The sequence below is a fragment of the Sciurus vulgaris genome (genome assembly GCF_902686455.1).
Source record: "Sciurus vulgaris genome assembly, chromosome: 9".
Classification (NCBI taxonomy): Eukaryota; Metazoa; Chordata; class Mammalia; order Rodentia; family Sciuridae; genus Sciurus; species Sciurus vulgaris.
The window spans coordinates 2,203,932-2,219,528 of NC_136469.1; the positions used below are offsets into that span (position 1 = coordinate 2,203,932).

General features: G+C 48.2%; 1 protein-coding gene across 1 annotated transcript in view; it reads right to left on the reverse strand.

Moving 5' to 3' along the window:
• Positions 1 to 13,042: 13,042 nt before the first annotated feature.
• Positions 13,043 to 15,597, reverse strand: part of LOC306670086 (mitotic spindle assembly checkpoint protein MAD2A-like) — an 86,988-nt gene continuing 84,433 nt past the window's right edge. The window contains exon 3 of the mRNA XM_079154532.1: positions 13,043 to 13,125. Within this exon, the coding sequence (XP_079010658.1) occupies positions 13,058 to 13,125 (68 nt within the window). The 3' untranslated portion in view covers positions 13,043 to 13,057. The remainder of the gene's footprint in view (positions 13,126 to 15,597) is intronic.

Genomic DNA, 15,597 nt, shown 5'->3' on the forward strand with positions numbered 1-15,597 from the left:
CTACCTCCAGACAGGACATGGAGTCAGGCACTGGTGAAAGGGCCCAGCTGGTCCTCTGGGACTGAGGGAGCTGGCGGTTTTGCTCTGGGTCCAGGAGAGGAGAAGTTGTGGAGGGTGGTTGGTGAACACCTGCTGCCAATGTAGTTGCTGCAGTTTAACCGCTCAGGTTTTCAGGGTGGACCTGAGTGCGCTGGGGAGAGGTGAGGCTGGAGGAGTGAGATGCTAGACCTGAGCCCACTGGGCAGAGGTGAAGCTGGAGGCCTTCAGGGTGGACCTGGGCCCACTGGGGAGAGGGGAAGCTGGAGGCCTTCAGGGTGGACCTGGGCCCACTGGGGAGAGGGGAAGCTAGAGGCCTTCAGGGTGGACCTGAGCCCACTGGGGAGAGGTGAAGCTGGAGGCCTTCAGGGTGGACCTGAGCCCACTGGGGAGAGGTGAAGCTGGAGGCCTTCAGGGTGGACCTGGGCCCACTGGGGAGAGGGGAAGCTAGAGGCCTTCAGGGTGGACCTGAGCCCAATGGTGAGAGGTGGAGCTGCAGGCCTTCAGGGTGGACCTGGGCCCACTGAGGAGAGGTGGAGCTGGAGGCCTTCAGGGTGGACCTGGGCCCACTGAGGAGAGGTGAAGCTGGAGGCCTTCAGGGTGGACCTGGGCCCACTGAGGAGAGGTGAAGCTGGAGGCCTTCAGGGTGGACCTGGGCCCACTGAGGAGAGGTGGAACTGGAGGCCTTCAGGGTGGACCTGGGCCCACTGGAGAGAGGGAAGCTGGAGGCCTTCAGGGTGGACCTGGGCCCACTGGAGAGAGGGGAAGCTGGAGGCCTTCAGGGTGGACCTGAGCCCACTGGGGAGAGGGGAAGCTGGAGGCCTTCAGGGTGGACCTGAGCCCACTGGGGAGAGGGGAAGCTGAAGGCCTTCAGGGTGGACCTGAGCCCACTGGGGAGAGGAAGCTGGAGGCCTTCAGGGTGGACCTGGGTCCACTGGAGAGAGGGAAGCTGGAGGATTTCAGGGTGGACCTGGGCCCACTGAGGAGAGGTGGAGCTGGAGGTCTTCAGGGTGGACCTGGGCCCACTGAGGAGAGGTGAAGCTGGAGGCCTTCAGGGTGGACCTGAGCCCAATGGTGAGAGGTGGAGCTGGAGGCCTTCAGGGTGGACCTGGGCCCACTGGGGAGGGGAAGCTGGAGGCCAGAAGAACTGTGGACACGGGAGGAAGTGAGGCATGGCCACCTGTCCACTTGCCGCAGACATTCAGTGGGAGGTCCTCCCGGCTCCCCGCCCCAGGCTCCAGGGTCAGCTTAGGCGCACAGGCCACAGGCTGCTCCCACAGTGGCACCAGGACCCAAGCAGGGCCCAGACGCTCAGGCGGAGCAGCATCACAGGAGACACAGGAAGGGAAGGACCCTGAGCATGGCTCTGTATCTCCTGCCTGCGCAGCATGGGCGAGGGCCCTGTGCTGGGTGGATGTCCGTGGGGCCGCATTGCTGTTGGTCACTGCCAGTGTCCCTCCAGCCCTAGGCCATCCATACATTAAAACCCGTCTACAGGCCAACAGTCCAGAAGCTGGTGTCCATGTCTTCCCTGACACTGAAACTCTGTCCAGGTCTTGGGCAGAGGTGTATCAAATCAGCGACTGTGTCAGGTGCTGGGGTGCAGTGGGTGCCATAGGTAGTCGTGGTCAACTGTGGGCAGCCGTGGGTGGTCGTGGGTGACTGTGGACAGCCATGGGCACAGCAGCTCCAGCAACAGACCTGAGCCTCATCCCAGCTCATTCCTTGGGCAGAAGGCTCCAGGGCAACATGGGTGGTCTTGCAGGGGGCCTTCCCTCCCAGGGTGGGGTGTCTGTCTTGGTGGTGGAGAGGAAGAGCATCGGGCAGTCAGCAGGTGCTCCCCGAGGACTGCCATCCTGTGTGTCGATGCCTATCAGCATACGTGGCTTGATGCACAGCTGGCAGCTGAGAAGTCCAGCATGGGACTGGACAGTGTGGGGTCACTGGTATCCAACTTGTTGCAGGCTGCCGGTGGGAAGAGCTGATGGTGATCCTTGGGATCCCAGGTGTGGTGAGTAAATGGCCCTCCAAGCTCCACACCCAAATTCCTGGAATTTGTGAGTGTCTGTGTGGCTAAAGGGATTGTTTGGAGTATAATCAAGATCAGGCACCTTAAAACAGGTAAGCTGTCCTGGGTTACCTAGAGGGCCAGTCTGGTCACATGAGCTTCTGAGAGCAGAGGATTTTCCCTGGCTGGAAGCAACAGAGGTGGGGCAGAGGGTCGGCAAGAGCAGAGGCACAGGAAGCACAGCTCACTCTGCTGGGGACCAGCAGAGGAAGGGGATCAGAAGGCGCGGGTGCATCGCCCTGAGGAGGAGCCGGCTGGCAGCCTGGGAGCACACAGAACCTCGGCCCTCGACCTCAGCCTGAGTGAGTGTGGGAGAGGGTTCCCCCAGAGCACCCGGAGGAGAACCAGCCAACTGGTATCTTGCTTTTGACGCGTGAAACCAGAACGGGGAACCTGGTGAAGCCAATCCAAGACCTGACTATAGATGGGCGGGGTGATACATCTGCATTGTTCCAAGTTGCCGAACTCATGGCAACTTGTTACAGCAGCAAAAGTGAACACACTGGGTGTCCACTGTGTCTCCTGCCTTTAGTTCCTGGAGGTGAGGTTGGCTTTAACGTCCTCCCGGCATCCTTAGTGACATTTCTGCGGTCAAAAATGTCTGGGGTCAGGCAGGACAGCATGTGCCTTGCAGTCTGCTCCAGATCTGAGCTCCTGTTTCTACTCAGTGGTCTTGGCTATTGGATTTGTGGCACTGGCCCTCTGCCTTTGCCCAGTAAGAAACATGCTAGGACGGCACAAGTCACCTGTGGGGGACCCAAGTCACCCTCTCCAAGGCAGCCAAGGTCTCTGTAGACCAGAGAGCAGCCTGTCCACCCCAGGACAGCTTGCAGCTGCCTAGCCAAGACCAGTCCTGCCTGATGCTCCACAGTCCAGACAGCAAGCACCCCGATGTCACCAAGATCTGGGCGTCACTTGTCAGGTGTCACTGTGGTGGTCCCAGTGAGGCGCACCGGCCTGAAGGGAGCTTTGCATCCTGTTGCATCGCGGTTTGATTCTTCCCGTTTCTCTTGCCTCAGCTGCAGGTTTCTGTTCTCATGTTAGTAGGCGCCTCTCTGTTCTCCCCCCACTTATTTTGATCAGCATTAATTTCTTATTATTGAACAATAGCTTCTTTCCATAGTCATGGATCAAGGACCTTGAAATCAGACCAGAGACCCTGCATCTTATAGAAGAAAAAGTAGGTCCCAATCTTCACCTTGTTGGCTTAGGATCAGACTTCCTTAACAGGACTCCCATAGCACAAGAAATAAAAACAAGAATCAATAACTGGGATAGAGTCAAACTAAATAGCTTTCTCTCAGCAAAGGAAACTATCAACAATGCGAAGAGAGAGCCAACAGAGTGGGAGAATATCTTTGCCTCTCATACTTCAGATAGAGCACTAATTTCCAGAATCTATAAAGAACTCAAAAAACTCTACATGAAGAATACAAATAATCCAATCAACAAATGGACTAAGGAAATGAACAGACACTTCACAGAAGAAGATGTACAAGCAATCAACAGATATATGAAAAAATGTTCAACGTCTTTAGTAATAAGAGAAATGCAAAGCAAAACTACCCTAAGATTCCATCTCACCCCAATTAGAATGGCAATTATCAAGAACACAAGCAACAATAGGTGTTGGAGAGGAGGTGGGGATAAAGGTACACTCATACATTGCTGGTAGGGCTGCAAATTAGTGCAGCCACTCTGGAAAGCAGTGTGGAGATTCAAGGTCCTTGATCCACTGTGAGTTGAGTTTTGTTCAGGGTGAGAGATAGGGGTTTAGTTTCATTCTGTTGCATATGGATTTCCAGTTTTCCCAGCACCATTTGTTGAAGAGGCTATCTTTTCTCCATTGCATATTTTTGGCACCCTTGTCTAGTATTAGAAAATTGTATTTATTTGTGTTTGTGTCCGTGTCCTCTATTCTGTACCATTGATCTCCCTGTCTATTTTGGTGCCAATACCATGCCGTTTTTGTTACTATTGCTTTGTAGTATAGTTGAAGTTCTGGTATTGTGATACCCCCTGTTTCATTCTTCCTGCTAAGGATTGCTTTAGCTATTCTGGGTTTCTTATTCTTCCACATGAATTTCATGATTGCTTGCTCTATTTCTGTGAGGTACGTCATTGGGATTTTAATTGGAATTGCATTGAATCTGTATAGCACTTTTGGTAGTATGGCCATTTTGACAATATTAATTCTGCCTATCCAAGAACATGGGAGATCTTTCTATCTTCTAAGTTCTTCCTTAATTTCTTTCTTCAGTGTTTTGTAGTTTTCATTGTAGAGATCTTTTACCTCTTTGGTTAGATTGATACCCAAGTATTTTATTTTTTTTGAGGCTATAGCAAATGGAGTTGTTTTCCTCATTTCCCTTTCAGCTGTTTCATCGCTTGCGTATTAAAATGCTGTAGATTTATGCGTGTTGATTTTATAGCCTGCTATTTTGCTGAATTCATTGATGAGGTCCAGAAGTTTTCTGGAGGAGGTTTTTGGATCCTCTAAATATAGAATCATGCCATCCGCAAATAGTGACAGCTTAAGTTCCTCTTTTCCTAGTCGGATCCCTTTAATTTCTTTAGTCTGCCTAATTGCTCTGGCTAGAGTTTCGAGGACAATGTTGAATAGAAGTGGTGAAAGAGGACATCCCGTCTTGTTCCTGTTTTTAAAGGGAATGGTTTCAGTTTTTCTCCATTAAGAATGATGTTGGCCATGGGCTTAGCATAAATAGCCTTTACAATGTTCAGGTATGTTCCTACTATCCCTATTTTTTCTAGTGTTTTTAGCATGAAGGGGTGTTGTATATTGTCAAATGCTTTTTCTGCATCAATTGAAATAACCATATGATTCTTATCCTTAAGTCTATTGACATGATGGATTATGTTGATTGATTTACGGATGTTAAACCATCCTTGCATTCCAGGGATGAACCCCACTTGATCGTGATGCACAATTTTCTTAATATGTTTTTGGATATGGTTTGCCAATATTTTGTTAAGGATCTTTGCATCTATATTCATCAAGGATATTGGTCTAAAATTTTCTTTCCTTGATGTGTCTTTTCCTGGTTTGGGTATGAGGGTGATATTAGCTTCATAGAATGAGTTCGGTAGGGTACCCTCCTTTTCTATTTCCTGGAATACTTTGAGAAGTATTGGAATGAGTTCTTCTTTGAAGGTCTTGTAGAACTCGGCTGAGAATCCGTCTGGTCCTGGGCTTTTCTTGGATGGTAGATTTTTAATGGCTTCTTCTATTTCATTGCTTGACATTGATCTGTTTAAATCATGTATGTCCTCCTGGTTTAGTTTGGGAGGAGCATATGTCTCTAGAAATTTGTCAATGTCTTCAGTACTTTCTATTTTGTTGGAATACAGATTTTCAAAGTAGCTTCTCATTATGTTCTGTATCTCAGTGGTGTCTGTCATGATATTTCCTTTTGCATCATGTATTTCAGTAATTTGAGTCTTCTCTATCCTTCTCTTTGTTAGTGTGGCTAAGGGTTTATCTATTTTGTTTATTTTCTCAAAGAACCAACTTTTTGTTATGTCAATTTTTTGAATAGTTTCTTTTGTTTCAATTTCATTGATTTCAGCTCTGATTTTAATTATTTCCTGTCTTCCACTACTTTTGCTGTTATTCTGTTCTTCTTTTTCTAGGGCTTTGAGCTGTAATGTTAGGTCATTTAATTGTTGACTTTTCATTCTTTTCTGGAATGCGCTCCATGCAATGAATTTTTCTCTTAGTACTGCTTTCATAGTGTCCCAGAGATTTTGATATGTTGTATCATCATTCTCATTGACCTCTAAGAATTTTTTAATCTCCTCCCTGATGTTTTTTGTTATCCTGTTTCATTCAATAGCATATTATTTAGTCTCCAAGTGTTGGAGTAATTTCCCTTTTTTACTTTGTCATTGATTTCTACTCTGAGTCCATTATGATCTGATAGAACACAAGGCAGTATCTCTATTTTTTTTGCATTTCCTAAGGGCTGCTTTGTGGCATAACATATGGTCTATTTTCGAGAAGGTTCCATGTGCTGCTGAGAAGAAAGTGTATCTGCTCGTTGATGGATGGAATATTCTATACATGTCTATTAAGTCTAGGTTATTGATTGTGTTATTGAGTTCTATGGTTTCTTTGGTTGAATTTTGTTTGGAAGATCTATCTAGTGGTGACAGCGGTGCGTTAAAGTTGCCCAGAATTATTGTGTTGTGGTCTATGTGATTCTTGAAATTGAGAAGGATTTGTTTGATGTACAGGGATGCACCATTGTTTGGGGCATAAATATTTACTATCGTTATGTCTTCCTGATTTATGGTTCCCTTAAGCAGTATGAAATGTCCTTCTTTATCCCTTCTGACTAACTTTGGCTTGAAGTCCACTTTATCTGATATAAGGATGGAAACCCCCGCTTTTTTACTGAGTCCATGTGCGTGGTAGGTTTTTTCCCATCCTTTCACCTTTAGTCTGTGGATATCTTTTTCTATGAGATGAGTCTCTTGCAGGCAGCATATTGTTGGGTCTTTCTTTTTAATCCATTCTGCCAGTCTATGTCTTTTGATTGATGAGTTTAGGCCATTAACGTTCAGGGTTATTATTGAGAAATGATTTGTATTCCCAGTCATTTGGCTTATTCTTGGTTTTTAAGTTGGCTTGGTTTCTCCTTTGAGTGGTTTTTCTCTAAGGTAGTTCCTCCCTTTGCTGACCTCCATTGTTGTTTTTCATTTCCTCCTCATGGAATATTTGTTGAGAACATTCTGTAGTGCAGGCTTTCTATTTGTAAATTTTTTTTAACTTTTATCATGGAAGGATTTTATTTCATCTTCAAATCTGAAGGTTAGTTTTGCTGGGTATAGGATTCTTGGTTGGCAACCATGTTCTTTCAGAGTTTGAAACATGTTGTTCCAGGCCCTTCTAGCTTTTAGAGTCTGTGTTGAGAAGTCGGCTGCTATCCATATTGGTCTCCCCCTGTATGTAATCTGATGCTTTTCTCTTGCAGCCTTCAAAATCCTATCTTTATTTTGAATGTTAGGCATTTTCATTATAATGTGCCTTGGTGTGGATCTGTTGTGATTCTGTGCATTTGGTGTTCTGTAAGCCTCTTGTATTTGATTTTCCATTTCATTCTTCAGGTTTGGGAAGTTTTCTGATATTATTTCATTGAATAGGTTGTTCATTCCTTTGGTTTGTATCTCTGTGCCTTCCTCAATCCCAATAATTCTTAAATTTGGTCTTTTCATGATATCCCATAGTTCTTGGAGATTCTGTTCATGATTTCTTACCATCTTCTCTGTTTGGGCGACTTTATTTTCAAGATTAAATATTTTGTCTTCATTGTGTGAGGTTCTGTCTTCCAAGTGGTCTAGTCTGTTGGTGATGCTTTCCATTGAGTTTTTTATTTGGTTTATTGTCTCCTTCATTTCAAGGATTTCCATTTGCTTTTTTTTTGAGAATCTCTATCTCTTTGTTGAAATGATCTTTTGCTTCCTGCAGGTGCTCTTTCAGCTTATTGGTATTATCATTCATTGCCTGCATTTGCTCTCTTATCTCATCCTTTGCTTCACGAATCATCTTAATCATGTATAATCTGAAGTCCTTTTCTGACATTTCCTCTAACATGCTGGCATTTGATTCTATGTATAGAATCTAGATTTGTTTGGATCATTTTCTTCCCTTGTTTTTTCATGTTGTTCATGTATCTTCCCCTCTAGCGCTGCAGATCTGGGGTAATGCAGATTTCCCCCTATAGGCTTATAGTGGCCCTATAGGTGTTCAAAACCCTTTCTATAAGGGGAGATCAATATTAGCAGCGCCCAAATCAGACACTATGGAATCCTAGACCAAATAGCCCCTATGGGGACAATAACATCATGTAAATAAGGGAGAAAGCGACTCTGAGGGAACAGGTAAACAGAAGGAAAAGAAAGCAAGAAACATAAAGAAATAAAAACTTAATTTTTTTTTTAAAAAGGAGAAAAAAGAAATTCTACTGTATAATAGTCATATACTAATGAAACCTCCCAGTGTTCAGTAGCTTGATGTATGAGCGGTACCTGACAATGAGCTTCAAGCCTCCAGCAGGCCTCTCAGGATGGGATTTGCCCCACCCGAAGATCGGAGCTACGGCTTCCAGGATTATCCAAGATGGCTGCTCTGGCTTCCAAATTTGTTGGCAAATGGGGAGCTGCAGCTCAGGGGTGGACGTGGTCAGCTGGAGGTCCTGGAGACAGGATGCAGTTGGTCCGGCAGTGGTCCTGGAGGTCGGGTGTGTTTGGTGTGGTTGTGGGATCCAGGAGGCCGGGTACAATCAGTTGGTCTGGGTTCCCAGTGATAGGGCACAGTCAGTTGGTCTGGGGGTCCTGGCAGCAGGGAGAAGTCAGTTGATGTGAGGGTCCCAGAGGCAGGGAGTGATCGGTGGGCTGAGGGATCCTGGAGACAGGACTCAGTCAGTCCGGTCAGGGGTCCTACAGGGCCTGGCTGTTGTCTCAAAATGGATAAATGCTGTTCTTAACACGCACGAAGCTCTGGTTGCATTTTCCATCCTTTGATCCTTCTTCAGTGTTTAAAAATAAAAGCTTTGACTTGAACCACTGAAATTCAAAAGCATGCACAACTCAGTTGTGTCTTGAATTCATGATGGCGATGTCTCTCCACATTAATTTCAAGTGCTGTAGGAGGTTTACAGCCAAGGACTCAAGTGGGAATGGTCATAATTTTTCTTTAATCAGAGCTGTCTGAGGATGGCTGATGGTCTGATGGTAGTGCTGCTGGTTCTGCTTCAGATGCAGTTCCACCGGCTTGTCTGCAGGAGTGCCCCCTTCCCCTCCTACTGCCACAGCTGTGGCTCTGCCTGCCAGTCTCAGGTGACAGGGGCAGGCAAGTGGCCTCGGCACTGCCAAGCGGGCGATATTAGGGTCTGAGCTCCAGTGGGTTCAGGGGAAGAAGACGTGCTGCAGCAGGGTTGGGCATGGCTCTGGGGTCCCTTGGGAATCCTGGAGGGCTCCTCTTTCCCCGCAGCTCACCTGTGGAGCTCTGCCCCTGAGGCAGTAAGATGAGGAGGTCCTCCCAATATCTTTTTTATGAATCCCAAGTTAATCATGATTACTATCTTTTTTTGCTTTTGACCAAAAACAGATACAGAAGTTTTCCTGCTGATATTGCTCCTATCTACAACCCTCTGTCCTGACTGTTCCTGGACCTGGTTCTGCAAGTGAGTCCCGATCCTCTGCCCTGTTCCGCCTCTTGCTTCCACCAGTGAACTTAGGCTGGCTGCTCAAGGGCCTTCGGCAGAAAAGGCTTTTACTCTCACTGCTGTGAAACAGGTGCCTGAGCAGGAAGAGGGCCAGTGGAGGGCGTGACCTGGACAGGGTGATGCAGCCAGTGTGGAGGAAAGTGCTCAGGTACCGGTGGTGGTGTGGACAGTGGAGCGAGGCTGTGGGAACACGCGAGTGAGCACCCTGCTGTGGATGCAAAGATCCAAAGTCCTTTGTGCCTCTGAACAACCTGGGGGGTCGCTGCTCACGTGTAGGAATCAAGGCAGGCGTCTTTGATGAGTGGTGACCGAGGGGCTGTTCTATAAGCAAGGGTTTTCTCTGCACACTGTCCATAACACAGACACCAGGGACTCGAGGTCAGCAGCGTGAGATCGGGGCCGTCTGCGCTCCTTCTGCTAGTCTTGCCTTTGTGTTGTTTCCAGTTATCTTTTATGTGCAAAATCAAAACTCCGGCATCCTCTGGAGCCCCTACCCAGCGGGCTGCACTGGCTGACTACTAGAAGCTTCTGTAGTTCATAAAACATGCTTGGGTAGAGCCTCTCCCACAGGGTCCCAGGAGGACTGAGTGGGCTGCAGAAATGAGTGCCAGAGAAACTTTTGACGCAGGAGCTCTGGATGGGCCTCTGAGCGCCAGGACGTTGATGCAAACACACTCCGATGGTTCAGAAACGCTGGCAGCCGCTGAAGTTGCTAGAGTATAATGAACACACATCTCAAGTCGGATTACTGAATCAACTCAGGGGACCACGTATGCAGAAAACCGCAAGTGCAAGTCCCTCCAGAGCTCAGCAACACTCAAAGAGCTGCCCGCATGCAGGTTCACCCAGACGGACTGACAGAGGGAGCACCTCCCCTCAAGCCTGGCTCCTGAGGGTGACTGCACATAACGGGGCTTCCCAGAGAGGGCAGGAGGGGTCACTGAGACCCAGGAGACTCGCGTGTCCTCAGGACTATGAGTGCCTCCAGGGTGGCACCTGTCATGCAGACAACCCTAACCTCACGCTCAGCATTTTTGCTAGAAGGGCTCTGGCGGGGTACAAGACAAAGCCGCCACAGCCTGTCTGGTTGTCCCTGAAGCACAGCCCCCCTGACAGAATGCTGGGACCAGCCTTGGAGCATGGATTGCCAAGGCATGGTCTGTGTCTAGGGTGCACCTCGGCTGAGTGACGCAGACAGACGCTCATGCTACCTGAGCCCAGGCATGTGAAAGTGAGCTTAGGTATGCACTGGCTATTCTGATGTTTCCGTGCCTTATAAATGTCCAAGGTTTCAAACATTCAGGTTCAGGGCTGTACGATTCCAAACTACTATTTGTTAGGTTTTAAGTGCTTTGTGTCTCAATGGGGAGGAAAAGTCACTGTGGAACAGTGGCTGCAGATGCTCTGGCTCTTACTGGGGTATTCTGCTCTTGTAGATGGCTGTAAGCGTGAGACGGTGGAAGACCTGGCCTTGGCATTTCTTCTGGGAAAATATGTAGAATATAACACTTTAAAAAGTAGGGGTGGCCATGTGTTTCATTTTAATAATCCTCTGTAACCCGCCCAAGTTTTAAGGTGCTGAATGTTTGGTGATCCTGACCTAGAAGAGAGCCAGAGATGCTTGGTGGACAGAATGGGAGCTGCACTGTAGGACCTGGCCGGAGCTCCACAGAAGACAAAACGGCCACAGTCCTCTGCCGTGACTTCAGACCCCAGCGTGAGGGTGCAGGGTGCACGCCCAGCAACACGCAGGGCAAAGCAAAGGCCTGGTCTAATAAAAGTGCAATTTCAAGTTCAGAACGATCTTTCCTAAGAAGTGAGGAGACTGAAGCATATGGCAATGACCAAAGCATGACCCTCGGCTCCAGGCGACTGTGACTCTCCACTAGGACTTGAGAAAGTCATTTGCAAAGCTCTCCTAACCTGTTTAGGATGCCACTTCTTCATCTATGAAGCTCTGTCCATCATGTGCTTCTCCAGGGTCTGTACCAGGTTTCACTCCTGCCTTGGGCTGCAGATTGCGGTGACTTGTTAAACATGTGGCCATCAACGGCAGGGTTTCCTCTTTTTAAAAGAACATTCCTGCCCTAAATCTTACTCTTCCATTCTGTGGAACTTGATGTCATTTGTTCTTTGTTCTTTAAAGACCTTAATCTCAGAAGCTATCCCATATTTCTAAAAGGCTTAAAGCATTTAGGTAGTCCCCTGAGCTTCAGCAAGAAATAGAATCGGGATCGCTAATGTAGGGAGGAGAGTGGGTAAAACCAACAGGGAGAGGAAAGGCAGCAGGAGAGAGGGCAGGGAAGAGAGCCCCAGGGCTGGTGTGGTAAGAGGGGGCAGTTCACAGCAGGGAGACGGAGGGGTGACCAGGAGCTAGAGTTGGACAAGGGCTGAGACTGGGTGCCCACAGAAGGAGTTACCTGGACCTGGGGCAGGAGCAGAGCTGACACTGGACACCCAGAGAGGGAGGGGTGACCAGAGTCCAGTACTGTGTGCATCTGGTTGAGCTGGAAGGTGTGGAGACACTGGTCCATTGCTGCTCTGAGGAGGCAACAGGTACACTAGAACAGCATTTACATGGACCATCCAAGAGTTGGGGAGTCAGGTGCGTCTGAAGGCACAGCTCACAGACAAGTCTTTCCTAGGTTATCACAGTCGGGCCCCTGGTGTCTCTTGGGGTGGCACAAGGATCAGGTCCATCCAGTGGTAAGTTTGTCAGTGGCAAAGGAAAACAGCCGAGGGGGTGACGGACATGAGGAGCCTGGGCAGCCTCCCTGCTGTCCCCCAACCCTGCTCGGGAATTTTGATATAAGCTCAGATTTCCTATGAACATAAAACTGCTCTGAGACCCACACCTACCATGCAGAATCTAACAGACGCGATCCCCAGCACTGAAAAAATAAAGAAATTTTAAAAATATTTTTAAATGATTTAGCATTACAATTTTTCTGGTATGGTTTCATTTAATTTTGTGTTTTTTTTTTTCTTTCCACAATAACAAGGTATATTGAATACTAATAAATGTACAAGCTAGGGGCTGGGGCTATAGTTCAGTGGCACAGCATTTTGCCTTGAATGTGTGAGGCAGTGGGTTCAAGCCTCAACACCACATAAAAATAAACAAATAAAATTAAGACATGCTATCCATCTACAACTACAAAAAAATGCACAAGCTACATGACTTTTATCAATTCCATTTCAATGAGTATTAGTGCATTGCTTGGTAATCATAAGCTGGGTAATCACAGGTTCTTTTTTAAATTTAATTTTATTATTATTGCTTCTTTTTAGCTACAACTGATTTCTAATTTAATTTTAGGCAGAGAGCTTCAGCTATGAGATTTCAATAGTCTGAAATTCATTCAGACTTTTTACATGTCCCCTGAACATAGTTTTCATGGAAAATGTCCATGTATATTTGAAGAGAATGTGTATTCTGTTAAGTATTATGGTTTATCAATGTTAACTGAAGAGTTGGTTGATACTGTTGCTTAATTATTTTGCATGCTCATTGTTTTTTGTCTACTACCAGTCACCATTACCAAGGGAAAGTACCGAAAATTCTAAATATAGTTGTTAATGTCAAAAAAAAAAAAAAAAAGAACCTAACGGACGGCGTTAACAGTGAGGTCAGTGAAACAGGAGAAATCAGCGGCGCCAGGCAGCAGAAACCGTCAGAACTGGAGCACACAGAAAGGACAGAAACCTACCTTCTCAGCAAAGCGCGCTCCTCTCCTGAAACACAAGAGGGTCTGGAGTGCTCGTAACTGGTACCTGGGGAGGAAAAGAAGGATGTGTGAACAACAGACGCACGTAGGAAAACATAGCCAAGAGGTCAGCAAAGAGGAGGCACAGCGACTGTCCAGGAACCACACGAGATGCAACTCACGGAAACACCACCTGACGGGCCGGATTCCTCAGGCCCAGCGGAAAACGGGACCCAACCACGCCAGTGCCCATGGGCTCTTGCTCTATTGTCTAAGCACGAAGATGGGGAAAGTTTGGAAACAGAAGGGTTAGAAAACCAAGAAAATCAGTGTAGCTGCACTAGCATCAGAACAAGAGCCCTCAGGTCAGTAAGAATTGCCAAGAATAAAGAAAATGCTTAATAATAACTAGTATCAATCCATCATGAAAACATAGCAATTCTAAATGCAAATTCTCCTAATAACAGGTTCAAAATACTTAAGACAGACTCCAACAGAAGGAAAAGGGAGAAGACGCAGACCATAATCACAGCTGGGGTTTCAACCCCTCTTGAAATTTGTAAATGAAGCAGATGAAGATATCAATGGGCATAGGATTGATCTGAATGATATTATTAACCAGCCTAATCTAATTGGAATTCATAGAACGCCAAACTCAGCGATTGCAGAATACACCATTTTTCAAAGCACTTAAACTACTCACCAAATTAGGCCATGAACTGGGCCAGGAGTAAGCTGCTAAACGTCTTGAAGGACCGGAATCATGCAGAGCACATTCTCTGACTTAAATGGAGATGAACTAGAAATTAAATTCTGAATGGTAACTGGAGAATTTCCAAATATTTGAAAATTAAGAAATAAATAGCCTATGAAGTCGCAGGGAAAATAGAAAAATAAGTCTGGAATATATGAATGAATATATGAATGTTGAAGTAAGACTATAACGTTAAAATCTGTGGGATGCAGCCACGCCGTGATGAAGAGAAATGTTAGGTCTCAACACAATGTCAGAAGAAGAATGATCTTAATTAAAACCCCCGAGTTTCCACTTTGGAAAGCTAAATCAAGAAGAGCAAATTGGATCCAGAGCGTAGGAGGGAAGGAGTAGTGATGACAGAGACAGAAATGAGTGACGAGGCGAAGGCAGCAGAGGAAGGCTGAGGGGAAAGCTGGGCTCCGAGGAGACCCTTGCACTCAGTCCCTAGCAAGACCCGTGAGAGGGGAGAGTGGGGTGGGCGGTACCAGTCACAGGGCCACAAGGCAGGAGGCAGGACTGCAGATCCCGCAGGCGTTACGGAGAACACTCGGGATGGTTTAAACGTCTACTCCATACAGCTGGCAACTTAGGAGAAATGTGCATATTCCTTGAATAATATCATCTGTGGAATCAAGAGCATGTGGAGACTAAGAAGTTCTGTGCCTGGCAAAGGAGTCGGATCTGCAATCAAACACATTCGCGCACAGAAAACTCTGGCTAGGTGGCTTCACCGGTGACTTACTGAGGCGGGACCAGTGCGGGCCGCAGCGCACCCCTGCAGCTTGCAAGAGGAACGTGTGGTGCCCACCGGCTGGGCAGCTGCAGGAGGCCAGGCCCCGCAGGCCCCGACTGTGGCAGTTCTCCTGCAGCCCCGCAGCCTGGAGGAGCAGTGTATGGAGACAGGAGGCCGTGTCCTGCGGGAGAAGCCAGGCTGTCCTTGTTCCTCCGAGGCCAGCAGACCTGGCGGGCCCCAGAGTTCACAGACCCAGAGCTGAGTGCCTGGAGGTCTCGGCCGCAGCGTGCCACAGGACACCACACACGGCCTCACCAGCCTGCCCAGCTTGGCTTGTGAGCGCTCGTCTCACTGGACTCCACCGTGGGTGGAGGCTTGCAGGTGGGATAGGAGTCCGACCTCTGTCTCCGGGAGCAGGTCTGTCCTCCACACCGGTCCCAACAGAGGGGAGCACCACTGGCAGTGGAGGGTGCTCAGGCACGTGGGTGAAGCCCCACGCATCCGTCGAGGAGAAGAGGGTGGTGCGGAAGCCCGACTGTGTGGCTCTAGCTCCACAGACGGACAGACGGAGCCCAGGCAGCCTGGGCCGGGCTTCCCGGGAAAGGCAGAGGAAAGGCTGCGTGTGCTGTGCTCCAGCTCCCGCAGGGCTCTCGCAGTTGCATGCGCCCTCCCCCTGAGGGCTGCGGACCTCCGGATGCAGAGCTGGCACGCAGAGCTACCGTAAGGCGGCCGGGAGAAGCTGGCGCTGGAGAGGCTGGAGCGTCTGTTTCCCGGGGTCTGGATGGACCCTGAGCCTCGCCTGCCACCGAGTGGCCCCCCAGCCCTTCTCCTTTTATTTTGAGACAAGGCCTCACGAAGCTGCCGAGGCTGGCCTAGGACTTGCGATCCTCCGGCCTCTGCTGGCATCAGAGGCGTGAGGTGCGGCGCCTGGTTCCCATGGGCTCTAGAGAGCAGTGAACGGAGAGCCCCTCTGGAGCACAGAGAGGATACGTGAGCTCTGATACAGCCGACCCTCAAAGGAGCGGCCGAGGGGGCGGGAGGGGGTTCCA